General features: G+C 45.7%; 1 protein-coding gene across 5 annotated transcripts in view; it reads left to right on the plus strand.

The window, feature by feature from the left end:
* Positions 1-26043, plus strand: part of LOC113428725 (transcription factor COE3-like) — an 81960-nt gene that overhangs the window by 17390 nt on the left and 38527 nt on the right. For all 5 annotated transcript variants that reach the window (XM_087962616.1, XM_087962612.1, XM_087962613.1 and 2 more), the window contains 5 exons: positions 1970-2126; positions 3903-3966; positions 5454-5509; positions 10175-10248; positions 15551-15619. In XM_087962616.1, coding sequence (XP_087818742.1) covers positions 1970-2126; positions 3903-3966; positions 5454-5509; positions 10175-10248; positions 15551-15619 — 420 coding nt within the window. The remainder of the gene's footprint in view (positions 1-1969; positions 2127-3902; positions 3967-5453; positions 5510-10174; positions 10249-15550; positions 15620-26043) is intronic.

Consider the following 26043-nt stretch of genomic DNA (forward strand, 5'->3'; position numbering starts at 1 on the left):
AACTTAATAGCTGCAGTGATTCGCTTAATAACAGTGGCAAGAAAGGTTATCAAATAGGGAAAAATTCATTTAACAACTATCTTGCTTACCCAACATAAATTTTGGGCTCAATTGTGGTTGTAAGTCGAGGACTACCTGTACCAGACCCCAGTTGGGTTTTGGGTTTCCAGACAGCTGTTTCCTACAGCTGGGTCTGTCTCAGGTTTCCTTTAATCTCCTAAAATTTCTCCTTCATTTATGATTCCCGTCCCCCCCTCCAGCCCTCTCACAGATGGGTTTTGCAGATTGGCATTGTACTTTAATTCCCCAAATAAATGAAACCAATGCAGTAAATTTCCTTTATATCTAATATTACCTTTGCCAAGTTGCAAAGCGGCTGAAATTCCTGCTTTTTTCATTTCTGTACAAGTCCAGGTGTCTAAAGTGTTGATTATAGTTCCCAGGAGTTTAAAGCATTTGTTGTCTGGATTGAAATGCTCACAGTGGTCGTTTCCCAACTGGCAGAGATTATTATATCACCAACATGTGCTTTCTTTGCAGAAAATCTGCAGTTCCAGGCTTGACAAATACAGAGCCAGGCCTAAAAATATAACTGTTCATTTAGTGACAATTTAATGACCATTCAAAGTTACAACAGCACTGGAAAAAAAAGTGACTTATGACCATTTTTCATACTTACAACTTGCAGCATCCCCGTGGTCATGTGATCATGGTTGCACTGTCCTGGGATCATGTGACCCCTTTTGTGACTTTCTGACAAGCAAAGGAAGCCATATTCACTCAACAATCATGTCACTAACTTAACAGCTGCAGGGATTCATTTAACAACAATGGCAGGAAAGGTCCTAAAATGGGGCAAAACACATTGGCCAAGTGTGTCGCTTAGCAACACCAATGTCGGGTTCAATTGTAGTCGTAAGGCGAGGACTACCTGTAGATGAAGTTGCATTTGGAGGGAGGGTACAGAGAATTTGTCCTCCTCAAGCTCCCCATGGCAAAGTTGTTAAATGTGGTGTGAATTTTGCCCTCTGCTATAATGGAAGGCACATAATGTTGTGCACCCAAAAGGATGCCATTCAGAGGAATGAAACCTGGTGTGTAAATAAGAAACTGCCCCCTGCACCCCTGCCTGCCCCGATGTTCCTTTAGGTGTTTCTCTGGATTGAAATTCTCAATGTTCCAAGATTGGAAACTTCTCTGGAGCTGCGGGGTCCTTGTTTGCTCTCTGAGCCTGGTTCTTTTCTTGTAGACATTTCATGATCTAACTAGGTAACATGGGCAGACTCCATTGTGGTTGTATGTCAAAGATTACCTGCGGAAGAAAATAGACTGGAAGACCTCCAGGTCCCTTCCAACCTTTTGAATTGTTATTCTGCTATTCTGTATTTTTCTGCTATTCTGTTATTTGTTATTCTGTTAGTTGGTTATTCTGCTATTCTGTTATTCAGTTATTCCGTTATTCTGTTATTCTGCTATACTATTATTCTGCTATTCTGTTATTTGTTGCTCTGTTATTCTGCAGTTCTGTTACTCTGTTACTCTGGTATTCTGTTATTCCACTATTCTGTTTTCTGCTGCTCTGTTATTTGTAACTCTATTGTTCTGTTATTCTATTACCTGCTGTTCTGTTGTTCTGTACTCTGTTATTTGCTACTCTGTTACTGTATTCCATTATTCTGTTTCTCTGTTGTTCTGCTATTCTGTTACTCTGTTATTCTATTTTTATTATTATTTTTGGCATAGAAAGGGAGGATGAGCTCAGCCCCTGCAGATTTTTTTATTTATTTTTATTTGTCAATTGCTTACAAGATAATGGGTATAAGTAAAAACATAGTTATGAATACATCGATACATATAAGAAAAATAAATATATATATAAAAGAAACAGTAGGACAGGGACGGTAGGCACATTGGTGTGCTTATGCAGCTGCTTAAACACCTTTTTTTCTCCCTTTTCTCCCTCCCACAGTGGTATTGGGCTGGCTCGGGCCCACTTTGAAAAACAGCCACCATCTAACCTCAGGAAATCCAACTTTTTCCACTTCGTGCTTGCCATGTACGACCGCCATGGACAGCCAGTGGAGATCGAGAGGACGTCTTTCATCGACTTTGTGGAGAAGGACAGAGTAAGGTCCAAACTCATGCTTGGTTTTTGCAAATGTCTCCCCAAACACACACACAACACACACACGCACAGGAAATAGTCAGGATAGAATATCCTCCAACCTTTCCAGTTGCAGTTATTTCGATATTTTTTCCCCAGCAGTCATCAGAATGCAGCAGAGCTAGACGGTTGTTGGAGTAAAATTGAAAATATCCTTGATGGCTCCCTGAGCGCTTTTTTCATTCATGTATTTATTTTATTATTGAACATTTTGGTGGGGGGGAGGAAGGAAAAGATAAGCCACAGGAGACCCAGCATATAAAAGAAAAAAATAACCAGGAATAAGTGGCAAGCAGGAATACCCGAGAATCTCAAATAGCATAAAGGGAATTTTGCTGCAAGATATCATTATGACTTATAACATTATAAACTATATCTATTTTTTAAAAAAGAGAAAGTGAAAATTCTTCTTCATTAAGCCTTCATCCAAAGCTACCAGGTTAATATTTTAAATACATTTTATTAAGTGTCATTCCAAGATATAAATACAAATAAACCCAAACATTAGAAAACCCAGAGAAAGTGAGAGAGAGAGAAAACATGACTCCTGACTTTTTCAGCCCAGTAAAATGCAAAAAACCCCACAACCGTAACATTTTGCTTTACACTTCACAAATTTTTAAGCTATTCCTATAATAACAAAACCATTGTAATCATCAATATCCAAGTTCCATTTTTTTTCAGTTTCTTACAAAAAGTCCAGAATCTGTTTTCAAGTAGAAACAAAGCTCAGTAAAATCCCTTTGATTAAAACGGCCCTTTTCTCCTTCTCTGCTCACTCTGTCAAACTAGCTGCTTAGTGCAGTATAAATGGCTATTTAAAACTATCAACTATGACACTTCCACTCCATGCTAGAAATCTAGTTTTCCATACAGTTAGATGGTCTCTGGGTAAAAATCCTCATCTGATAAAGACGATATTTGTAGGGCACTGAGGGCATATTTGAGGAGTGCCATCTAGATTTTCACACACACACATATATTATAGACATGCACACACACACACACACACACACACACACACACAGAGAGACAGAGGTAGATAAAAAAAAGGGAGGAGGAAAGAGAGAGAGAGAAGAAAGAAAGAAAGAAAGAAAGAAAGAAAGAAAGAGAAAGAAAGAAAGAAAGAAAGAGAGAGAGAGAGAGAGAGAGGAAGGAAGAGAGAGAGAAAGGAAAGAAGGAAAAAGAAAGGAAAAGAGAAAAGGAGAGAAAGAGAAAGAAAGAAAGAAAGAAAGAAGAAAATAGAGAGAGAGAAAAAAAGAAAGGAGAGAGAGAAAGAGAAAGAAGAAAAAGAAAGAAAGAGAAGAGAGAGGGAAAGAGAAAGAAAGAGACAAAGAAAAAGACAAAGTGAGTGAGAGACTGGTGGGTGGGGGGGAGGCTCAGGAATGAGTCAGCCTGGACAGGATGTCAAGGTAAGAGAAGGAGGTAGAAAAGAAGAAGAAGAGGATGGTTGCACCCCAGGCTAATTTCTGCAAGAGGCACCTTCAGAAGAAGACATCCCCGCCCTCTTCTTTTCCCAAACTCCCCATCTTGGCAAAAGGAAGACCAGGGATTTCCCCAAGACTCAGAAAGCAGGAGACAATCCCAGTTTATCCACTCCCCTTCCAGCTTCTTGTACCTCCCAAGAAAAAGCATCTCCCACTTGCCTGCTGTTCCTGGTTGAACATGTCCCTGAGCAACACCAGGAGGAAAATATCCATCGTGTGGCTTTTTTTCATTCCTCCTTTCCTCCTGACAGGAGCAGAATGGAGAGAAAACCAACAACGGCATTCACTACCGGCTGCAGTTGCTGTACAGTAACGGTAAGGACCCTACAACTTGAGTTCAGTGCTGTGGTGAAGACTACTCAGAAGATGGAAGCTTCTGAGATACATTTGCTCATCCAACTTTTGTCTTGACCTTCCACCTGCAGTCAAATAGTTAGGATAGAGTTCATGGTGGCTTCAGAAGTTTGCAAGGTATATTTGCAAGCAGTTGAAGAAAGGACACCCCCCCCCCTCAACTCATCCCACAGGGCTGGAGATCATCACTTGGGGTCTCCTCTTTTAAGCAAACTCTGGACTTCTTGCAAAATTCGAAGTAAAGCTTGTCTAAAGCAAGGGTCTCCAACCTTGGCAACTTTAAGACTTGTGGACTTCAACTCCCAGAATTCCTCAGCCAGCTAAGGACAGGCTGAGATGTTGGCTTCAGTTTGACTGTCAAGGCAGAGCTGGCTGAGGAATTCTGGGAGTTGAAGTCCACAAGTCTTTAAGTTGCCAAGGTTGGAGACCCCTGGTCTAAAGCATTTGTAAGAAACCTATCTAGGCCTTGAGAAAGAGTGCAACGAAGAGGATTAGGAGACTGGAGGGTAAAACGTATGAAGAACAATTGCAGGAGTATGGCCAGTTTAATAAAGAAGAGGACTAGAGATGACATGGTAGCAGTGTTCCAGTATTTGAGGGGCTACCACAAAGAAGAGGGAGTCAAGCCATTCTCCAAAGCACTGGAAGGCAGGATAAGAAACAATGGATGGAGAAAAGCAATCTAGAACTAAGGAGAAATTTCCTGACAGTGAGAAACAATTAACTGGTGGAACAGCTTGCCACCAGAAGCTTTGTGTGCTCCAAAACTGGGGGTTTTAAAGAAGAAATTGGACAGCCATTTATCTAGAATGGTCTAGGCCAGGGTCTCCTGCTTGAGCAGGGGGTTGGGCTAGAAGACCTCCAAGGTCCCTTCCAATTCTGTTACTCACTTATTCTGTTTTCAAAGCAGGCAAAAACAGTTCTGCATCCCTGCTTGCATTATCTTGGTTGCTTTTCACAGCTCACTCATCTTCTTAAAAAAAAAAAACATTTTGCACCATTGAATGCCAAGTTATGATAGACATTCAGTCCAGTTTTTAAACTTTTAGAACGTTTTCCCCAAATGTGGCCACTTTACAAAAAGAGAACTTCAACTCTTAGAATTCCCCAGCCTGGAATTCTGGTTAGGGAATTCTGGGAGCTGAAGTTGACATGTCTTCAAATGGCCCAGTTTGAAACCCATTGGTGTAGACCCAGGCTGGGGAGTCAGAGGGTTAAACACCGTGGAGACTTAACTTGCAGGGTTGTTGTGAGCATTTAAAAAAAAGGGATGGTTGTCTTGAGCTGCTGTGCTGTGATTCTCAGCCTTGACAACTTGAAGAGAGGTGGACTTCAACTCTCAGAATTCCCCAGCCAGCTGGCGTGGGAATTCTGGGAGTTGAAGTCCATCCATCTTCAAGTCGCCAAGTCGAGATACGCTATTCTAAACTAACTTTGCTTTTTCCCAGGGCTTCGAACTGAGCAAGATCTCTACGTACGACTCATTGACTCCATGTCCAAGCAGGTAACAACACCCTGTGCTTGGGGTGCTATGGGGAAGCATCTGTAACATGTCTTTGGCTGGGCTTAAAAGGTTCAGAGTTGATAGGTCTGGGATTCAGAACAAACTGTTCTGACCTAGGCTTCCTTAGAAAGCATAAAACACAATCTTAGTTCTGGCAAAACCTCTTTTATTTCAACGGCTGTGAATTACGTTCATTCACAGCCTGCAAGGCTTGGCAAACAGTCTTTCAGGGGAATGTTGATAAACACCCACCTTATCAAACTTGGAATGCTGCCAGAGAACGAATTGCAGACGTAGGGCAAGGCCAAACTTGACACAGAGTCAAGTAGAACTTTTCAAAACTTGAACTGACCGGACGAACTAATTGCTTCCTGCAAAGGCTCACGTCCCCTTCGCTCCTCTTTTATGTCCTATGGAAGGGGCCAGTCATCCCTGAGGTGTGGCCTTACTCTGGAGTCGACCCTGCTTTCTCAATTGTTCTTGTCTTCTGCTAACTTTGTGTATGCGCAGGCTGGGAACCGCCTCCAGAAGCTCCCCCGCCTCACTGCTGTCTGAGCCCGAAGGCAGCTGGTGACTGCCAGCCTGCCCTGGCCCCATCTCTGCCTCCGATGCAGAGCCCTCATCCAAGCCTTCCTTAGCCTCCAAGACTGTCCCAGGTTCCTCCCCAACTTCCTCGCTACCGTCCAACTCTGCTGCCAGCTCCATCAGCCACCGGCAGGCCACAACACAAACACACACCACAACGCCCATCACAAGCTCCTCGAAAGGACACTGGGAATTGTCACTTGGAGGAAGCCGCCATGAACAGCTTCTTTTCACAAGGAGATATGGCCTTCCCACCATCTCAACTGTACAGACAGTCCTCGACTTATGGGCACAGCTGAGTCCAACATCTCCGTTGCTAAGCAAGGCAGTTGTTAAGTGAGTTTTGCTTCCATTTTATGACCTTTCCTTCTGACAAGTCGAGTCAATGGGGAAGCCGGTTTCACTGAACAACCATTTTACTAATTTAACAACCGCAGTGATTCACTTAACAAAGGTGGCCAGAAAAGTCGTAAAATGGGGCAAAACTCACTTAACAAATTTCTCCCTTAGCAGTATACATCTTGCGCTCAATTGTGGTCGTAAGTTGAGGACTACCAGTATTGTATTTTACTCGTAGAAATACAACGGTTTCCTATTTACCACAAATCATCGCAACATATGATCTTTGATCTACCCAGGATCAAATAAAATTAAATGTTCCCATTAACCCATGTTACGAAAAGACAGAACTTTTGATCATTTCCCCGCCAAAATTAGGCCTTATCCTAAAATTTTGTAGTGGAAGAAAATGGCTATGAAGATTCTGGTTGTCCCAAAGATGCTTTTTTTTTTTTTTTTTCTCAAGAGGCAACTGGACTTTCTGGTTTTTTTTTTTCCTTTTGAAGATGTTTCACTTCTCATCCAAAAAGCTTCTTCAGTTCTGAGCTCTGAACTGAAGAAGCTTCTTGGACGAGGAGCGAAACATCTTCAAAGAAAAACCAGACAGTCCAGTTGCCTCTTGGGGGAAAAATGGACCTATGGGATAGTGGAGGAAAAATGCAATCCAGTCTCCGTTTGAGGCAAAAACAAATCACTCTCAGAATCTGCACACTCTGAACGAGCTCGCTCTGGAAAAGGAGTCCCAGGGAATTAATTCTTGCAAATAATTGAAGATGCTTCATTAACTTTCCATCTTATTAATCAACACCATTAAGTGGAGAGGCAGATTCCTGGCTGGGTGTTAAGAGCACCCAGCCCAGATGGGGCAGCGGGTGTTTAACACCTACTTTGCACCAAGGAGTATCCAACTCCTGGTTTTTTGTTTTTTGTTTTTTTGAACCCTAGATTTTCTCCCAGAGGTCTGACTTTATGCTTGATGTTAAAATGAAAAGAAGGAAGAGAATAATGCTCCGTTTTAAAAAAATAAAAATAAAGATGGCTCTGCAGTCAGGAAATCCAACTGTTCTCCAACCCTGGCATTATTTGAATTAACTGGTAGTCCTCGGGTTACAATGGCGATGGAGCCCCAAATTTCTGTGGCTAAATGAGACAGTCATTAAGCGAATTTTGCCCCATTTTACAATCTTTCCTGCCAGAGTTGTTAAGGGAAGCACTTCAGTTCTTAAGTTAATAACACAGTTGCTCAGTGAATCTGGCTTCCCCTCTGACTTTGCTTGTCAAAAGGTTGCAAAAGAGGATCACATGACCCCAGGACACTGTGACCGTCATAAATTTGAGTCAGTTGCCAAGTGTCCGAATTTTTGATCACATAGACCCTGGGGATGCTGCAATGGTTGTAAGTGTGAAAAGCGATCATAGTGAGTCACTTTTTTCAGTGCTGTTGTAACTTCGAACAGTCGCTAAACAGAACGGTTGTAAGTCAAGTACTGGAATACTGCATCCAGTTTCGTTCATCACAACACAAAAAAGATGTTGAGACTCCGGAAAGAGTGCAGAGAAGAGCAACAAAGATGGTTAGGGGACTGGAAGATACAAACATACAAAAAGAACAGTTGTGTCTAGTTTAATTAAAAGAAGGACTAGGGGTGATGTGATAGCAGTCTTCTAGGATTTGAGGGGCTCCTACAAAGACACCAAAGCACCAGAAGGCAAATCAAGAAGCAATGGATGGAAACTAACCAAGGGCAGAAGCAACCTGGAATTAAGCAGAAAATTCCAGCTCAGCAATAGCCATTAGATCCCCCTGCAACCACAACCTCATGTGACAGAACCAGGACTGGTCAAGGGGAACATTGGCTACAGTGTGTGTTGAATTTTCTAAGTTGTCTTCAAGGCAAGCCCCAGGTTAGATGGAAACTCAGTAATCCAGCCATGCTGAATTTTGTTCCTGAGTTAACTTGTTTGCCGCATCCCCTCAATACACCAATGTCTCAATCAACTGCAAGTGTGGCATATGCACAAGGCACCTTGTTTATATTACATACCTCTCCCCTCTTCAAAAAACCCCCCCACAGTTAAAGTCAAACAAGCTTTGGCAGTTGCGCAAACACAACTACATTTGGAAGTTCTCTTCAACGCGATGGGTAAATTGCAGCCAGTGGGCCGAGCCGCCATTAACGGTCTTAAATTGCATTGCATTAAATCGAGTGTTCCGAAAATTGCCTACAACGAGGGTGTTTGTCATGAATCATATTCTCCAACAAAGCACTTCATGGGCTGGGTGTCATCAATCCCACTCTCCAATGAAGGATTTTTGGAGGCAGAAGATCCCGTAGCCTAGGCTACAATCTCCACAAGATAAGCGTGGAATGTGCTTCTGGCCTTCACCTGCCTCCCTGCTCCCTCAGTCCTTCCCCCCCTCCTTTTTCTGGCAACTCGGAAACAGGCATAGAAATGATTTACGAGTTGACATTGACGGCAATCCAGTTTTCATTTTAGAGCCGAGTACTAGACTGAGGCTATATATAGTTGGGACTGGTGCACCTTACAAGGTTCCCCTCAGGTTTCTCTCTGCTGCAAGACAGTTCCTGGAAGTTGGCTACATGCAGGAAGACAAGCAAGATGAGATGATGGGTTGCTGCTTTGGAGAAGAGCTCCGAAACACGATGGCTGCCTCCTTGTAGACGTCTACATGCAAGGGGTGAAGTTCACAGTCTTAAAAGGCACCTAATTGCACTTAGATGTCTACTGGGAAGTAACCATCATGTTCTCAGAAGCTGGTGGAGGTGCGGCTGTCCAGGACAGAAATGCCTCACTCTCCTGATGCCCCAACTGAGAAAAGTCAAGGGTGCTCAGCAAGGAACAGAGGGAGGGAGGGAGGGAGGGAGGGAGGGAGGAAGGAAGGAAGGAAGGAAGGAAGGAAGGAAGGAAGGAAGGAAGGAAGGAAGGAAGGAAGGAAGGAAGGAAGGAAGGAAAAAGGAGAGAATAAAGAAGGAGGGAGGGAAGGACGGAAAGACAAAATTTGGATGGAAGGAAGGAAAAGAATGTGGGAGGAATAGAAGAGGGAAGGAAGGAAGGAAGGAAGGAAGGAAGGAAGGAAGGAAGGAAGGAAGGAAGGAAGGAAGGAAAGAAGGAAAAAGGAGAGAATAAAGAAGGAGGGAGGGAGGACGGAAAGACAAAATTTGGATGGAAGGAAGGAAAAGAATGAGGGAGGAATGGAAGAGGGAAGGAAGGAAGGAAGGAAGGAAAAGGGAGAGAATGAGGGAGGGAGGGAGGGAAGGAAGGAAAGACAAAATTTGGATAGAAGGAAGGAAAAGAATGAGGGAGGACTGGAAGAGAAGGGGGAAGGAAGGAAGGAAGGAAAAATGAGGAAGGAATGGAAGAAGGAAGGAAGGAAGGAAAATGGAGAGAATGAGGAAGGGAGGGAGGGAGGGAAGGAAGGAAGGAAAGACAAAATTTGGATGGAAGGAAGGAAGGAAAAGAATGTGGGAGGACTGGAAGAGAAGGGAAGGAGGGAGAGAAAGAGGGAGGGAGGGAAGGAAGGAAAACCTATAATGTTGAATGGATGGAAGGAAGGAAGGAAGGAAGGAAGGAAGGAAGGAAGGAAGGAAGGAAGGAAGGAAGGAAGGCTTAACTGATACTGAGAACTGAAGCCCTCTCCAGAATGGCCACATGCTCTTCTGCAGCAGGTCTGCAACTATCCGGGCCCTTCCTAATGTTGTGTCTCCTCTTTGATTGCAGGCCATCATCTACGAAGGTCAAGATAAGAACCCAGAGATGTGTCGCGTGTTGTTAACTCACGAGATCATGTGCAGGTAAGTTCATGCTCAGGCATGGTGGCAGGGACACAGCTGGTCATGGGTGAGATTAAGGAGGACCTTAGAAACAGGAGGATGTCTGGACAGGGGTCAAAAAAGTTAAAATGAAGACCATGACTGTGACTGAAGAAGGTCCCTGCTGCACATAACCAAAGGGGGAAAATGGAGAAACCGAAGAATACAAAGCAGCCACGCCACAACCATTTTTAGATTTCAGAAAAGGGGTTTAGCTGCCCAGCGTTGGGTTGCTTGGACATTTGACTTGTTGCAGAAAAAATTGTCCAACGTTCTGAATTAATAACAAGACTGTCCAGAATTAATCTTTTGGGTCTAATTTAAATTGATAGTTCTGCTGTTCCTATTCACCTGGTTCATGTGGCCTTAGGGAAGTGGCTTAAATTAAGAGCAATGAGGAGCATTTTAACCCAGATTTGCAGTCATGGTTTGTAGGAAGTTTGTTCCTCTGAGCCACAATTGCAAGGGTTTTAACCTGGTCAAATCTCACCAGTCCTGGCTTTGGAAATACAGAATCACTCCAAGAGGATGGGGGCAAAAGTAGCCATTTTTCAGAGTGCACCTACTTCTTCTAAGGAGGGAGGGAAGGAGGAAGAGGAAAGAGGGGAGAAGAAGGGAAGAAAGAGTGGAAGGGAGGGAGGGTGGGAGGAAGAGGAAAAGAGGGAGGAAAGAAGGAGAAGAAGGGAATGAGGAGTGGAAGGGAGGGAGGGTGGAAAGAAGAAGTGGGAGGGAGGAATGAAATGGGAGAGGAGGAGAAAGAGGGAGGGAAGAGAGGAAGGAGAGGAAAGTAGGGAGAGGGAGAGAAAGGGAGGGAGGGAGGGAGAAGGAGGAGAGGGAAATAGGGAAGGGGAGAGAAAAAGAAAGAGGAAGGAAAGGAGGAAGAGGAAGGAGAGAGAAATAAGGAAGGAGGAGGGAGGGGGAGAGAGAAGGAGGGAGGGAGGGAGAAAGAGAGGGGTGGTGGGAGGAAGAAGAGGGAGGGATGAAAGAATGGGGGAAAAGGAAAAAGGGAAGGAAAGAGGGAAGGAAGGAAGGAAAGCTAAAAAATAATACAGATTTGAGACCCTTCTTTACACAATGAGAAGGTGATGCACAGATCCTCAAGTCCCCCAAAATGTCAACATTGTAGGAAAAGCGCCTTGCAGGTTGCTGGGTTTCCATTCTATCCAGGTGCTTCTCATTCCTGGCGTTGCGTGAAAGTTGTTGTGTCACTTTCAGTGTGCAAGCAAAATCGGGAGGCGTTTCCCGATTGCATATTTTTCCCGGTCCAAGAAATTCTTACTGAAAAGCTTTCACCCTGAGCTTCTCGGGTGAAGCTTTTCCAGCCAAAAGAGCTGGAGCTGACAAATGCTTGCGCCTTTCGATAAAGTTAGAGCCACCAAGCTCCTCCTGATGGTTCATGGCTACGCAGTTGTAAACCAATCTTATTAACAAGGGTGTTCCGGTGCCCACAAATGCACTGCAGTTTTAGGAGGGGGAAGGGTCGGTGTGTCTTAATTGTGCAGCTGTGGGACTGATTTTGAAATAGAAGGTGAGTGGGAGGGGAATCTGGTGAATGTTGCTCCTTATCAGGGATGTTCAACCGTGCAACGTTAAGATGTGTGGGACTTCAGTTCCCAGAATTCCCCAGCCAGCCATGTTGACAAAGTTGGACACACCTGTCCTACCTGTTCTCACAGATACTAACAGAATAGCTGAGTTCAAAAGGACCTTGGAGGTGTCTTAGTCCAACCCACTGCTAAGGCAGGAGACCCTATCCCATTCCAGATGAATGGTTGTCCAATTTCTTCTTCATAACGTCCAGTGATGGAACACCTGCAATTTCTGATGGCAAGCTGTTCCACTGATTAATTGTTCTCCTTATCAGGAAATTCCTCCTTAGTTCTAGGTTGTTTTTCTCTTTGCTTAAAATCAGAATAGAGGTGGAAGGGACCTTGGAGGTCTTCTAGTCCAGCTCAAGCAGGAGAACCTATAACATTTCAGATAAGTGGCTGTCCAATCTCTTCTTAAAAACCTCCAGTGATGGAGCAGCCACAGCTTCTGGTGGCAAGCAGTTCCACTGGTTAATTGTCCTCGCTATTAGGAAGTTTCTGGTCAATTCCAGGTTGCTTCTCTCTTTGATTGGTTTTGATCCATTGTTTCATGTCTTGCCTTCTGGTGCTTTTGAAAATAATTTGCCCGCCTCTTCCTTGTGGCAGCCCCTCAAATACTGGAATAATGCTATCATCTCATCCCTAGTCCTCTACTGGACAAACCCAAATCCTCCTAAAGACCTAAACCAAACTGAGGATTAGTTTCCATCAGTTGCTTCTTGTCCTGCCTTCAGGTGCTTTGGAGAATAGATGGCCCTCTTTTCTTTGGGGCAGCCCCTCAAATACTGGAAGACTGCTATCATGTCACCCCTAGCCTTTCTTTTCATTAAACTGGAATTAAACTGAATTCCAGCCACCGTTCTTCACATATTTTAGCCTCCATCATCTTTGTTGTTTTTCTCTGCACTCTTTCTAGAGTCTCTCTTTCGAAAAAAATAACTCTCACACCAAGCTTTTGCAGGATCCAGATCCTTGCACTCTGATGTGCTTTTGAACTCAAAAGATTGGGCACGCACATGGATGCCGCCATGTTGCAGAGCGAAGGCTTAAGAGGAACCCCTGGACTCAGGCCGGGCAGGCTATGTGTGTCTATGTTCCCTCTGTGGCTACATTTGCATCCAGGACCAGCCAGGAGGAGTGGGGGGAACCGGTGCCTCCCTCCCCAAGTGCTGGGAGGTGGGCTCACCGGAGGAGTGCGGAGGACCCTCCCTAGACAGCCGAGCTCCCCAGCGACCTATTAACGCCCCCCGCTTTGTTGCTTTGTTTACGGCTGTTCGCTCTTGGTGTTTTGCAAATTAGCAGGGCTTCCTGGTTGCCAAGTTGGAGGGCTAATTGATCTTCAGGAACCTTGCTAATGACCCCGGGGGCTAAGGGAACAGGTGGGGCGGCTCGGGAGTTGCAGGAGCGACTCGGGAGAGCAAAATATTGTGCCTTCCACGCACGCTTTTGGTTTTGTTGTTTATGGAACGACGGATGGAATTGCCGGTCCCCCGAGGGGAATTGGGGTGAATTTAGAGCTCTCGGCTGTTTATCAGATCAGCGATTAATTATATTTAATATGAGGGATGGTACTTGCTCTAATGATTGAGAAAACAGTAATTGGGTAGGGATTAGGGAATCTCGAAAAGTGTGGTGTACAAAGGTAAGGAAGCTTAATGCTGAGACAAAATCCGGTCAGTTTCTCCGTCTTTCTCTTTTGGGGAAGATAAATCCAGAAATCCAAGTTCAACTGGCTGCATTAGTGATTTTTCATTTCTGGATTCACTATGTTTGGTATAAGGTTTCTGGCTTGAGAAGGGGGGGCTGGACTAGAAGACCTCCAAAGTCCCTCCCAACTTGGTTACTTTATTATTCCATTACGTATTTTCTTGCAAAACTGTGTGTCTCGGCCACGAAGAGGAACCCATGTCCTGTTTCCAGTGTCCAAACTTGGCATCAGATTTAGAGCGTTAAGTCTCTTGTCGGCATCTCTTTAAAGCATCTGCTTCTTTTCCTTGGATGGAACATCTGCTGTCTATGAAAAGATGCGGTTGCTTTAAAGAGTTTTAGCGGGGCTTCTTCCAAGCCCCATTTGCAGCAAAGCACTTTTTTTTTTTTTTTTAGAACACTACCCACACCACTGCACAGCCTTTGTGGCCAAATTTTTATGAGGAAAACCGGATGCTCTACTTTACGACCAGTTTCTCATGCAGGAAATCTAGTGGGGGGAGGGGCGTGCCTTTCTTGACTGTCCCCCGCCCCCAACGGATGAGAGACCCGATGGTTTGCAAGTTTTGTTCTCTGTCCTTGAGAGGCAAACCAAGTTTCAGAGGGGTTTTTTTGTGGCGAGAAGAACCAAGTTGCAACTGACCCAGCCCCATTGGCACGCTCTTAGGGTGCTGATTTCTCTGTTGACTCCGTGCAGGAGGGAACACGAGGAAAAGGCGACGCAGGGAGACATCCGGTATTTCAGATTTCTGAAACATAAATACGAACATAGTAGTAGTGATAGCAATAGCACTTAGACTTATATACCGCTTCACGGTGCTTTACAGCCCTCTCTAACCAGTTTACAGAGTCAGCATATCACTCCCAAACAATCTGGGTCCTCATTTTACCCACCTCAGAAGTACGGAAGGCTGAGTCGACCTTGAGCCTGGTGAGATTCGAACTGCCAAATTGCAGTCAGCCAGCAGTCAGCAGGAGTAGCCTGCAGTACTGCATCCTAACCACCTCACCACCTCGGCTCTTAGTAGTACCTTTACAGTGCCTTTCAATCCTATCTGGCAAGCCTAAATAATGAAGGGAATAGAGGAAGAATCGGGGTTGCTTTGGGGAGGGAGGGAGGGAGAAACAGAGAGACAGAGGAGGGAAATTGGATGGATGGAAGGGAGGGAGGATAAGATGGGAGGGAGGAAGGAGGGAGGATAAGATGGGAGGGAGGGAGGGAGGGAGGGAGGGAGGGAGGAAGGAAGGAAGGAAGGAAGGAAGGAAGGAAGGAAGGAAGGAAGGAAGGAAGGAAGGAAGGAAGGAAGGAAGAAGGGTAAATGGAAGAAGGAAGGAAGAAGGAGAAAGATAAATGGAAGGGAAGGAAGGAAGGGAGGAAGGAAGGAAGGAAGGAAGGGAGGGAGGGAGGGAGGGAGGGAGGGAGGGAGGAAGGAAGGAAGGAAGGAAGGAAGGAAGGAAGGAAGGAAGGAAGGAAGGAAGGAAGGAAGGAAGGCTATTTTTAAAAACTTAGGACATATCCAAGTAGAAGTGGAAGCAAGACTATTGGTTCTGATTAATTAAATCACACTTCAGGACTGCCAGCTGATTCTGATTTTCTCTACACCAAACATTTAACAAAGCTCCTCTCTACAACAATCAGCTCCTTGCTTAGCCTTTTTTGCATTCCGACAACACCCGAAGCAGATCAGGCTTTTGCTGGGCTGGCCTACAACCCAGATGCTGTAACAGTCCTAAGTGTGGGGGGAAAAAACGGTCATAAGTCCCTTTTTTTCCGTGCCCTTGTTAACTTCGAATGGCCACTACACGAACCGTTGTAAGTCGGGGACTGTCCATAGATGTTGATCTAATCAGATGCCTAACGCCTTCTTCGCCGTGTCTTTCATTCGGAGAGTTGATGGCGGGTCTTTCTTTTGATGTTCAGGGAGGGTCATTGCCATCTTGAGTTTCTCCTTTGCCCTAACCATCCCTTTCTTTCTCCCACCCAACAGCCGCTGCTGTGACAAGAAAAGTTGTGGAAACCGCAATGAGACCCCTTCCGATCCGGTCATCATTGACAGGTAAGTACCAGCAGGACTGTTCTGAATATCCTCATTGCCATTCTCCCAGAACCCATGAGCAGAACTAAATACAGATTTGGTTGAAGTGTTAAGTCGTAGAAAGTGAAGAGGGAGGCGAGGCCAGCCCTTACAGAATAACACTTATTCTTTGCAAGTTCTTACTTTAGTTTGGTCTAGTGGCTAAGGTTAGAAAACAGGAGTCTGTGAATTCTAGTCCACCTTAGCCAAGAAAGCTGGCTGGTGTTAGGCATCCAGAAAGTATCCATGATACCATGTCAGCTGGGAGACTTTGGGCCAATCACCAGGAGATGGTGAGTTCTAGTCCACTTTAATCAAGAAAGCTGGCTGGGAGACTTTGGGCCAATTACCAGGAGACAGGGAGTTCTAGTCCCAATCAAGCTGGCGAACTTTGGGAACAGGAACAGGATTCTTCCAGAAGAATAAACCAGCTAGGGGACTTTGGGCCAATCACCAGGAGATGGTGAGTTCTAGTCCACCTTAATCAAGAAAGCTGGCTGGGAGACTTTGGGCCAATTACCAGGAGACAGGGAATTCTAGTCCCACCTTAAGAATAAACCAGCTAGGGGACTTTGGGCCAATCATCAAGTGACTATGAATACTAGTCCTACCTAACCAGCTGGGTGACTTTGGGCCAAACAACAGGAGCCAGGGAATTCTAGTCCTGCCTTGGGCCTGAAAGCTAGTTGTTCACCTGGAGCTGTTCCCTATCTCACAGCCCAACCTGCAGCACAGGGTTGTTTCTGTGGCGGGGAAAAGGAGAAAGAATGTGTGTTGTATATGTTCATCATTTTCAGGAATTTATAAAAATTATAAAAGCGGGATACAATAAACAAACAAAACAAACAAATAAATAATGGTCAAAGCTCAATTGGCACTAAATAAGGAACAACCAAATTCATGGACATAGGTCTTCGTGGCAACGAAATGATTCTAAATAGGTGACAGGTTTAACCCCACCTTACAGCTCAGTCTCTTCTCAGAATAACAGAATAATAGAGTTGGAAGGGATCTTGGAGGTCTTCTAGTCCAACCCCCATCTTAAGCAGGAGACCCTATACCATTTCAGACAAATGATTGTCCAATCTCTTCTTAAAAACTTTAAAAAATCTCCAGTGATGGAGCACACACAATTTTTGGCAGACGGGCCCTTCTACTATTCAATTGTTCGCACTGTCGGGAAATTTCTCCTTAGTTCTAGGTTGCTTCTCTTCTTGTCCTGCCTTCAGGTGACCCTCCCTCTTCTTTGTGGCAGCCCCTTAAATATTGGAAGCTATCATGTCACCCCTAGTCCCTCTCGTTGTTAAACTAGACGTACCCAATTCCTTCAACTGTTCTTCGTATTTCTTAGCCTCCAGTCCCCTCATCCTCTTCGTTGCTCTTCTCTGCACTCTTTCTAGAGTCTCAACATCTTTTGTAACATGGTGGTGACCAACATTGGATGCCGTATTCCAAGTGTGGCCTCACCGAAGCCTTACCAAGGGGTATTAACACTTCATGTGATCTGGAGTCCACCCCTCTGTTAATGCAACCTAGGATTGCATTGGCTTTTTTGGGGGCATCTGCAGTGCACACTGTGATTTGGGGTGCCTCCCAGTTCCACAATTCTACCTGTTGCATACCGGGAGACCAAGGAAATCTCTTTGGTCTGCAAGGCTGATGTATCTAAGACACAGCAGAAGATGGTGGAGGAAGAATTTGGGGGTGGATAGGGGCAGAAAAGGCAGACCAGCCCAATCCAAATCTGGAGGACTATGGAAAGAAAAAAGGGGTGTTACACAATGCTCGCAAAGTTTTGTTAATTTCTGGTTTGCCTGGAGATCTTCTTGTCCCTTCGACAAAGTCTTCTGCCCTCTTCCACTCAGAAATCGGGATGCTTCTCCTATTGTCACCTTCTGCACTTGTGGGTCGGTGTGTGGACGCACTCATGCAAGTCACTGTCTCCCTCTCCCAGATAAAACACCAAGGGAATGACAAGGGCCCTCCTCTTCCGGCGTATCCCAGTGGCAGTTGGGGGGTCTTGATAAAACACTGACATTTCCCCAGCCTTTGTCCGCTCCCGATAACATCGGCCGCTGGGCGAGGAGGCCCCATAGCTGGGCAGACCCGCCTGTCACTCAGTCCCACTGCTGAGGTCTCCAGCCGCCGAAGGAGAAGAATAAGGATTGACAAGCCGGCGGGGAGATTAGAAGCAGAAGAATCAAAGCTATTAGAGGCTGTCTCGCCTTTGTCCCTGCTGATCTTTCAGCCTTTCCTTACCGTCGGCTGCCTCTCCGTTCGCTTGTTTTTCCTCGCGCGCAGGACAAATAAAATAAAATAATAAATAAATAAAATCCAGCCACCTTCAGATTAAATTCCAGCAAGTTTGTTGGTTCTAGCTTTGCAAATCTTGGAGCTGGACCAGAACAGAGCAGGGGTTTGCAGCACAAGCCTACATGCTGCTTTGCAAATCTCGGGGCACAATCCAGATTCCATCCCGCCCCAAAACTGAGGATATCCGACAGGCGTCAAAGATGCAATGGGAGGAAGAAAGGAGGATGGATTGAGCTTTTGCCGTCCCTTCTACTATGCACGCTTACGTGTGTGTGCCACACCTGTACAGGACCTGCCCCTCCAGATGCAGCCTTTCTCTGAGAATTCAAAACCTCCAATGGTTAAGAATACCCGCAGACCCCAATTCAACCCAACATTTCTGTTGCTAAGCGAGACTGTGGTTCAGTAAATTTTCCCCCATTGAACAAGCTTCCTTGCCACAGTTGTTAAGTGAATCGCCGCCGTTGTTAGGTTGGGAACGTGGTTGTTAAGCGAATCTGGCTTCACCATTGACTTTGCTTGTCAGAAGGTCATAAAAGGGGATCCTGCAACCATCGTAAATATGAGACACTTTGCCAAGCGGATGAATTTCGATCACAGAACCTAGGCATGTTACAACAGTCCTAGTGTGGAAAAACAGTCATAACAGTCATTTTTTTTCAGCACCACTGTAACTTCAAACAGTCACTAAAATGAACTGTTATAAGATGAGGACTACCTCTACTGGCCCAGCCAAGTGGAGGAGTCAAGCAGGGTGTCAGGATTCTGGCAGTCACCCCCATCCTGAGTCTCGAGCCAAACTTCAAAAAGATTTATTGGGAGTTAACATGTCCGGCACTGCCTGGGTGTAGCCGACTCTTGAGACACATCATTTATTGTCACCCTTGACCCTGGTTTTCCCCCCACCCCTCTGGGTGTATCCTAATTCATATTCTCCAATGGGACACCTCCATAGCCGAGGTGGTATTCAGCAGGTTCTGACCAGTCCTGGAGAACCGGTAGCGGAAATATTGAGTAGTTTGGAATACCACCTCTGACTGGTTAGTGGAGTGGGAAGAGAATGGGGATTTTGCAGTATCCTTCCCCTGCCATGCCCACCAAGCCACGCCCACCAAGCCATGCCACGCCCACCAAGCCACACCCACAAAACAGGTAGTAAATATTTTTTTTGAATCCCATCACTGATCCATAGCCAAGAGTCCTCAATCATGCTCTCCAGTTAGAATTTTGCGCTGCAGAAACTTCAGTCGCCTAGTTACTATCTTTGAAAACAGAGAGTAACTTATGGAATGCGGTTTCGGTTTGCAAACTGCTACACCGCTCCCCCCTCCCTTTCTGTTGGCAACTCTAAAAAAAAATAAATATAGAAATATTTTATGAGTTGACATTGGGAATGAGTGTGAAATCTCTACGTGGACACAAACGTTAAGGCTGATTCCTTTGGATTCCATTGAACCTTATTTAGTCTGGCATGAAATCGTCAGTTTGGGAAGATTCCTGTAAAATAGGCACAAGCAATGAAGCATCTGGTTTAAAATCTTCATGTGTGGGTCTGATTGTTCGTGCCTGATGCTCTCCTTCTGCAAAGGCCCAGCAAGACATCCAGGGCCTCTCAGGCTCCCGTGTCCCCTATCCTTCCCCCTCCCCCACCCCCAGCCCTTTTGCCACCCCAGTTGGCTACGTCTTTCACCATCCTTGCAAAGTTGGGTGGCCTTTGGCTAAGGGGAATAAGAAGATAATTGCCAGAGCTCCTATGGGAGTCTCCAAACCAGCATGCCATCTACTATAGAAAAATCCTCGACTCACAGCAGTTCATTTGGTGACCGTTCCAAGTTACAACTGCACTAGAAAAAAAGGGGACACGGTTGTTTTTCACACTTTATGACCATTGCGGCATCCCCATGGTCACGTGATCAAAATTCAGACGCTTGGCAACCGGTTAGTATTTATGATGGTCGCAGTGTGTCCCGGGGGGGGATGGGTGTCACATGATCCCCTTTGGCAACCTTCAGCGGGAAGCTGGATTTGCTCAACAAACCATCTTCCTAACTTTAACAACTGCAGCAATTCACTTAACGACTGTGGCAAGAAAGGTCGTCAAATGGGACAAAATGCACTTAGCGATAGAAACGTTGGGCTCAATTACCATCGTAAGTCGAGGACTAGTTGCATTTGACCAGGTCTAAGCCTAAATTGAGTAGGCTCTGCTCCGTTTCGGGAGCGGGGCTACCGGTGGCAGGAGGAGGTCCGAAAGTTGCCTTAATTCTCTCTTTCTGGCTTCCAAGTCCGTTCTACCCACTTTCTCCTCTCTGGCCATGCAACCCTTCCTTCCCAGCTGACACAGTTGGGGAGTGTGGGTGTGTGTGTGTGTGTCTGTGTCCGTGTGTCTGTGTGCGCGCCCTCCCCCTCTCTCCCTCCCCCTCCCCTTCTCTCTTTCTCTGCCTCCTTCTCTCTCAACCCCCACGTTCCTCTCTCCTCCAACGGCGGCCAGCCCCTCTGGTTTAGAGAGCATGGTAAGTGCCCTATCAACATGTTAATCAAATTACTTAGGAGCTAAAATTGACGCTTTTCATTAATTATACAAGATTATTCTAATTGCGAATTCAAATTTATGCGCTCGGAACAGAAGGTGTTCGGCAGCGTTGCTGGGAATTTGCATGTTAAATGGGGAGCACGCCACATTAGGCATGCTAATGTATGCACATTGTCTTTATTTTTAACTCCCTGGGTTTCTATGCACCACTGCTACTTAAGAAGGTGAGCGAGTCGGACATGTGTTTTTATTCTTATTTCCTTCTCTTTTATTCGGAGTTAGGGGTCTCCGAGGGAGGGCAAGCATGTTGCGTTGGTGTGTATGTGTAAAATTACCAATTCACTGTCAATCTTGGGAGGGGGGGGGTTGCTTCCCTCTTTGCTTCCCACCACCACCCTTCAAAATTTATGAATTTTCCTTCTTCCGTCCTCTGTTCCTTTCCTCTCTTGATTACCACCTGCGAAGACCTCAGGAACCCTACCCAACCGCTGGTCTCAACCAAAATTTCCATGGAAATAGTTTACTTCTATACTGAACTCCTAAGCACTGAACAGAATAACAAGAGTTGGCAGGGACCTTCAAGGTCTTTTAGTCCAGGGGTCGCCAAGCTTGGTGTCACCTGCAAATTTTATGAGTTTCCTCCTCTATCCCCTCATCCAAATCATTGGTGAAGATATTGAAGAGTCCTGGGCCTATGGCAGAGCCTTGGGGCGCCACTATTTCCTCTACCACTCTTATGTTTCATCCATAGATAAATCTAGGGAGTTTCCCCCACTGCAGGAACGGGTCTCAAAAAGGGGGAGAGACCGTCCTTTCTAGAAGTGGCTTCTAGACCAAAGGGAAGAGATGGGCATTGAACCCAGGGCCTCTCCGAGAAGAGAAAGGTCCAGGCCAGCGTTCCTTCATCTTGGCAGCTTTAAGATGGGTGGGCTTCAACTCCCCAAATTCCCCCAGGAATTCCAGGAGTTGAAATCCACCCTTGCTGGCTAGGGAATTCTCGCAGTTTAAGTTACCACCTCTGAAAGTTTTATACACATTTCATCTGTTTTATTGGTAGGAGAGAATATTTGTAGCTCAGGGTTGAACTGTGAAGGACTTCGTGCTCTCTGAGCTTGGTGGTTTTCTTGTAGACGTTTCATGACCCAACTGGGGATCATCATCAGTGCTAGAAGGAAGGGAGGTTATAGGGAGGAGGAGGAGAACTGTGAGGTCCACGGTGTTCTCTGAGCTTGGTGGTTTTCTTGCAGATGTTTCATGACCCAACTAGGGAACATCATCAGTGCTAGAAGGAAGGGAGGTTATAGGGAGGAGGAGGAGGAGGAGGAGGAGAACTGTGAGGTCCATGATGCTCCCTGAGCTTGGTGGTTTTCTTGCAGATGTTTCATGACCCAACTAGGTGACTTCATCAGCGCTAGAAGGAAGGTGGTGGTGCAACCTCAGAGGACACCACAGTCCTCCTTCTCCTCCTCTGTTCAATCCCCCTCCCGCATAGCACTGACGATATTACCTAGCTGGGTAATGAAATGGCTGCAGGAAAACCACCAAGCTCAGGCCCGAGAGCTACATATATCCTCTTCTATCCGCCGATTGTGGGCGTTTCGCTTGTTCTGGGACTTTTTGTGGAGCCTGAGCCACCTTCCCACTTCTCTCTGTTTCTGCCTCTCTCCTCCTGCAGCCAGCCCGGGGCTGCTACCTGTTAATTATTGATGCTAGAATGACAATTATAGGTCCCTGCACAAGCAGGCTAAATATTTCATCAGCTTCGAATGCTGTAGGGGAAGCAGAGCATCCTTACATCCCTTTTCTGGGCAGCTTGGTCTCCCCCTCTGACTTTCTGGATCCAAGACCCACATTTCCCCCTTCTCCTTGGAGCCCGAGGCAGAAAGAACTTCGACCTCACCGGTTATTGGCCCCAACAAGCCGAAAGCCATTCCTTCTCCCAGCAAGAGATCCCTGGAATCCCAGCTCTTTTCCTCTTGGATCGGTCTGCTCTTCGAAGCAGAATAACAAAATAACAGAATATCAGAGTTGGAAGGGACCTTGGAGGTCTTCTAGTCCAACCCCCCTGCTTGAGCAAGAGACTTACCCAACTTTAGAACTTTAAGACCTTGTGGGCTTCAACTCCCAGAATTCCCCAGCCAGCGAAGTCCACAAGTCTAAAAGTTCTCCAGGTTGGACATCCTTACCCTAAACAATGGCTGTCCAGTCTCTTCTTGAAGGCTTCCAGGGATGGAGCAACCACAACTTTCTGAAGGCAAATCATTTCTAACTGTCAGCCTTCAAGATCTTTTCTACTGCTTTGCATCTTTTGGCTGCCATAAGTAATGGGGGAGGGGATATGTCTGGGAAGAGAGCTGGAGGTGTTACATTCTTGTGTTGTATAAATGAGGAGTGGGGGGGGAGTATAAATTCCTACTCTTAAGTTTCTATTCCTTGCTTAGCCTTCTTTTCTCTGCGCAACTGCAAATCTTTATCAAAATATGTCAAGGTCAACGGACAGAGGCCTCATCACCACCTGAAGATGCCCACATGACCATATCCAGAACTTTTAATTGGAAGAATCTTTTGAACTTTGGGGGGTGGGAACAATTCCATCCCTTTGTATATGTAATCTGCACGCCTAATTTCTTAGATTCAGAATTCTACCTGAAGCTACCACTTCAATTTTCAGTAAAAGATTTCTTTCCTCTAATCTATGGAGTCTTTCTTGGATTTTGAATGGAGCACAGACTGACATTAACGGTTAATTATTCTCACTGTTAGGAAATTCCTCCTTAGTCCCAGGTCCACTTGTCTCTTTAGTTAGTTTGAATCCATTGTTTCTTCTCCTGCCTTGAGGTGTTTTGGAGAATAGGTTGACCCCCCCCACCTCTTCTTTGGGGCAGCCCCTCAAATATGGAAACTCTGGTATCATGTCACCCCTAGTCCTCCTCATCTTAGACTAGACATGCCCAATTCCTGCGACCGTTCTTCATATGTTCCAGCCTCCAGAGCCCCTAATCCTCTTTTGTTGCTCTTCTCTGCACTCTTTCTAGAGTCTCAACATCTGTTTTGGAATATGGCGACCAAAACTGAGCGCCATATTCCAAGCGTGGCCTCACCAAAGCATTATAAAGTGATATTAACCCTTCGTGTGATCTTGATTCAAGTCAGCTGCTTGATTCAAGCGTGACAAGGAAGGGGCAAAAGGTGACCTATCTTTGAGACTTTCCAGCAGAGGGCTTTCATCCCACGCTCCCTATTTCAATCAGGTAGAGCTGGAAGGGACCTTGGAGGTCTTCTAGTCCAAACCCCTGCTGGAGCAGGAGACCAGCAGGATCTCCTTCCAGACAAAGGGTTGTCCAGTCTGTTCTTAAAAACCTCCGGTGATGGGAGCTCCCACAACTTCTGGTGGCAAGCTGTTCCACCGGTTAATTGTCTTCACTTCCAGGTTCTTTCTCTCCTTGGTGAGTTTCCGTCCATTGCTTTTTGTCCTGCCTTCTGGTGCTTTGGGCCTCTCTGCTTCCCTCCCTGCGGGCTCAGATTATCTCCCGAGTTCCTCTTCCTGATTGATCATTCTCTGCAGGAATGAGGCCCATTAGCTGCCTGCAAGGCAGCCGGGGATCAGTTTCCAATCAATACCCTTTTAGACAAACAAAGATGTATTTCTGAGCCGCCTTAAAGGGACCACACCAGGTTGGAGAAGAAGAGAAGCGGGCGGATTTTAAATTCCATTTGCCATGGCTGGATTTTAAATTCGGGGCAGAGCAGAGATTCAGCCGGTTCGGACCCGTTCTGGAGAACCGGTAACGGAAATGTTGAGTAGTTCGGAGAACCGGCCAATCCCACCTCCGACTGGCCCCACCAACCCCCATCTCTTCTCTGCCTCCCATCGAGTCCCAGCTGATCGGTTGGGTCTCCTTTGGTTGCCCTGCACAGGAGAACGGAGCTGGAAAGCAGGTTAGCGGGGTGGGGAGGGAAGGGGGATTTTGCAGTATCCTTCCCTGCCACGCCCACTAAGCCACGCCTACCAAGCCACACCAAGCCCACCAGCCACACCCACAGAGCCAGTAGTAAAAAAAAATTTGAATCCCACCACTGGGGTAGAAAGATAGTCAGTGGCTATCGGCAAAAGTCCATTGGGTTTGTAAAAGTTTCTAGCTCTCATGAGCCGAATTGGGGGATTAACCCTCCTCCATTTTCTTTCCACCTTAATTCCTGCCACTCAAAGCCCTGCAGTCCTCAATCAGAAGAGAGCTGGAAGGGTCCTCGGAGGTCTTCTAGTCCAACCCCCCCAGCTCAAGCAGGAGACCCTCTACTGTTCCAGGCATTCCTCGGGTTGCAACTGCTCGTTTAGCGACCGTTCAAAGTTAGAACAGCACTGAACAAAGTGACTTTAAGGATTCTATTTTTTACACTTACAACCGTTGCATTGTGCTCCAGGATCATGGGATCAAAACTCAGGCGCTTGCTCACTTGACTCGTATTTATGACGGCCACAGTGTCTCCAGGGTCACCTGATCCCCTTATGCGACCTTCCTGACCCGCATGGTCAATGGGGAAGGCCGATTCACTTGACGACCGTGTGACTAACTGAGCAACTGCAACGATGCGTTTAACAACTGGGGCCACACAGGTTGCAAAATGGGGCAACCGTCTCTTAAGAAGTGTCTCCCTCAGCCACACAAATTTTGGGCTCAATGGTGGTTGTAACTCGAGGACTACCTGTAACTAACTTAAGTGTGAAGAGTTTAAAGGTATCTGTGTGGCTTACATTAGGGAAGAGACAGGGCGACGGCTTAATAGATATATTAATTTAATGAGTAATAAGCAGTTTTCTAAGGAAGTTGTTGCTAGAATTCACCGGTAGCTTTTAGTGCAAATGAGCCCTAACTATACGGCTTTGAAATTAGGGGGATTTAATGTTGCTTGTCATTCAAACTGCTTTCTGTAGTTTATTTATTTATTTATTTATTTGATTTGCCAATTGTTTACAAGATAATAAGTATAAGTATATACATAGTTGTGAATACATGAAATGGGTACATATAAGAAAAAATAAAAGAATAAGAGAAACAATAGGACAGGGACGGTAGGCATGTTGGTGCGCTTATGCACGCCCCCTATAGACCTCTTAGGAAAGGGGTGAGGTCAATAGTAGACAGTCTAAGGTTAAAGTTTTTGGGGTTTGGGGAAGAAACTACAGTCGGGTAGAGTATTCCAGACATTGACCACTCTATTGCTGAAGTCGTATTTCCTGCAATCAAGTTTGGTGCGGTTAACTTTGAGTTTGTATCTATTGTGTGCTCTTGTGTTGTTATGGTTGAAGCTGAAGTATTCACTGACAGGTAGGACATTGCAATGTATGATTTTATATACCATGCTTAGTTATTGTGCATCGTCACCAAATGGAACCAAACCAAGTTTGTTACACGCTTGGAAGGAAGCACCATATTTTAATCCTAAACGGGGGACAATCCTTCGATATACTATGTAGGGCAAGCTTAATTCGGCTAAGATGAGCCATCTAGTGCCTCTATAAGCCATTCCTGGTATGATTTGCTGTCTTGCCATTTTTATC

Source organism: Notechis scutatus, chromosome 4, assembly GCF_049901735.1.
Source record: "Notechis scutatus isolate UNSWTSFEM ecotype Mainland chromosome 4, rNotScu1.2, whole genome shotgun sequence".
Classification (NCBI taxonomy): domain Eukaryota; kingdom Metazoa; phylum Chordata; class Lepidosauria; order Squamata; family Elapidae; genus Notechis; species Notechis scutatus.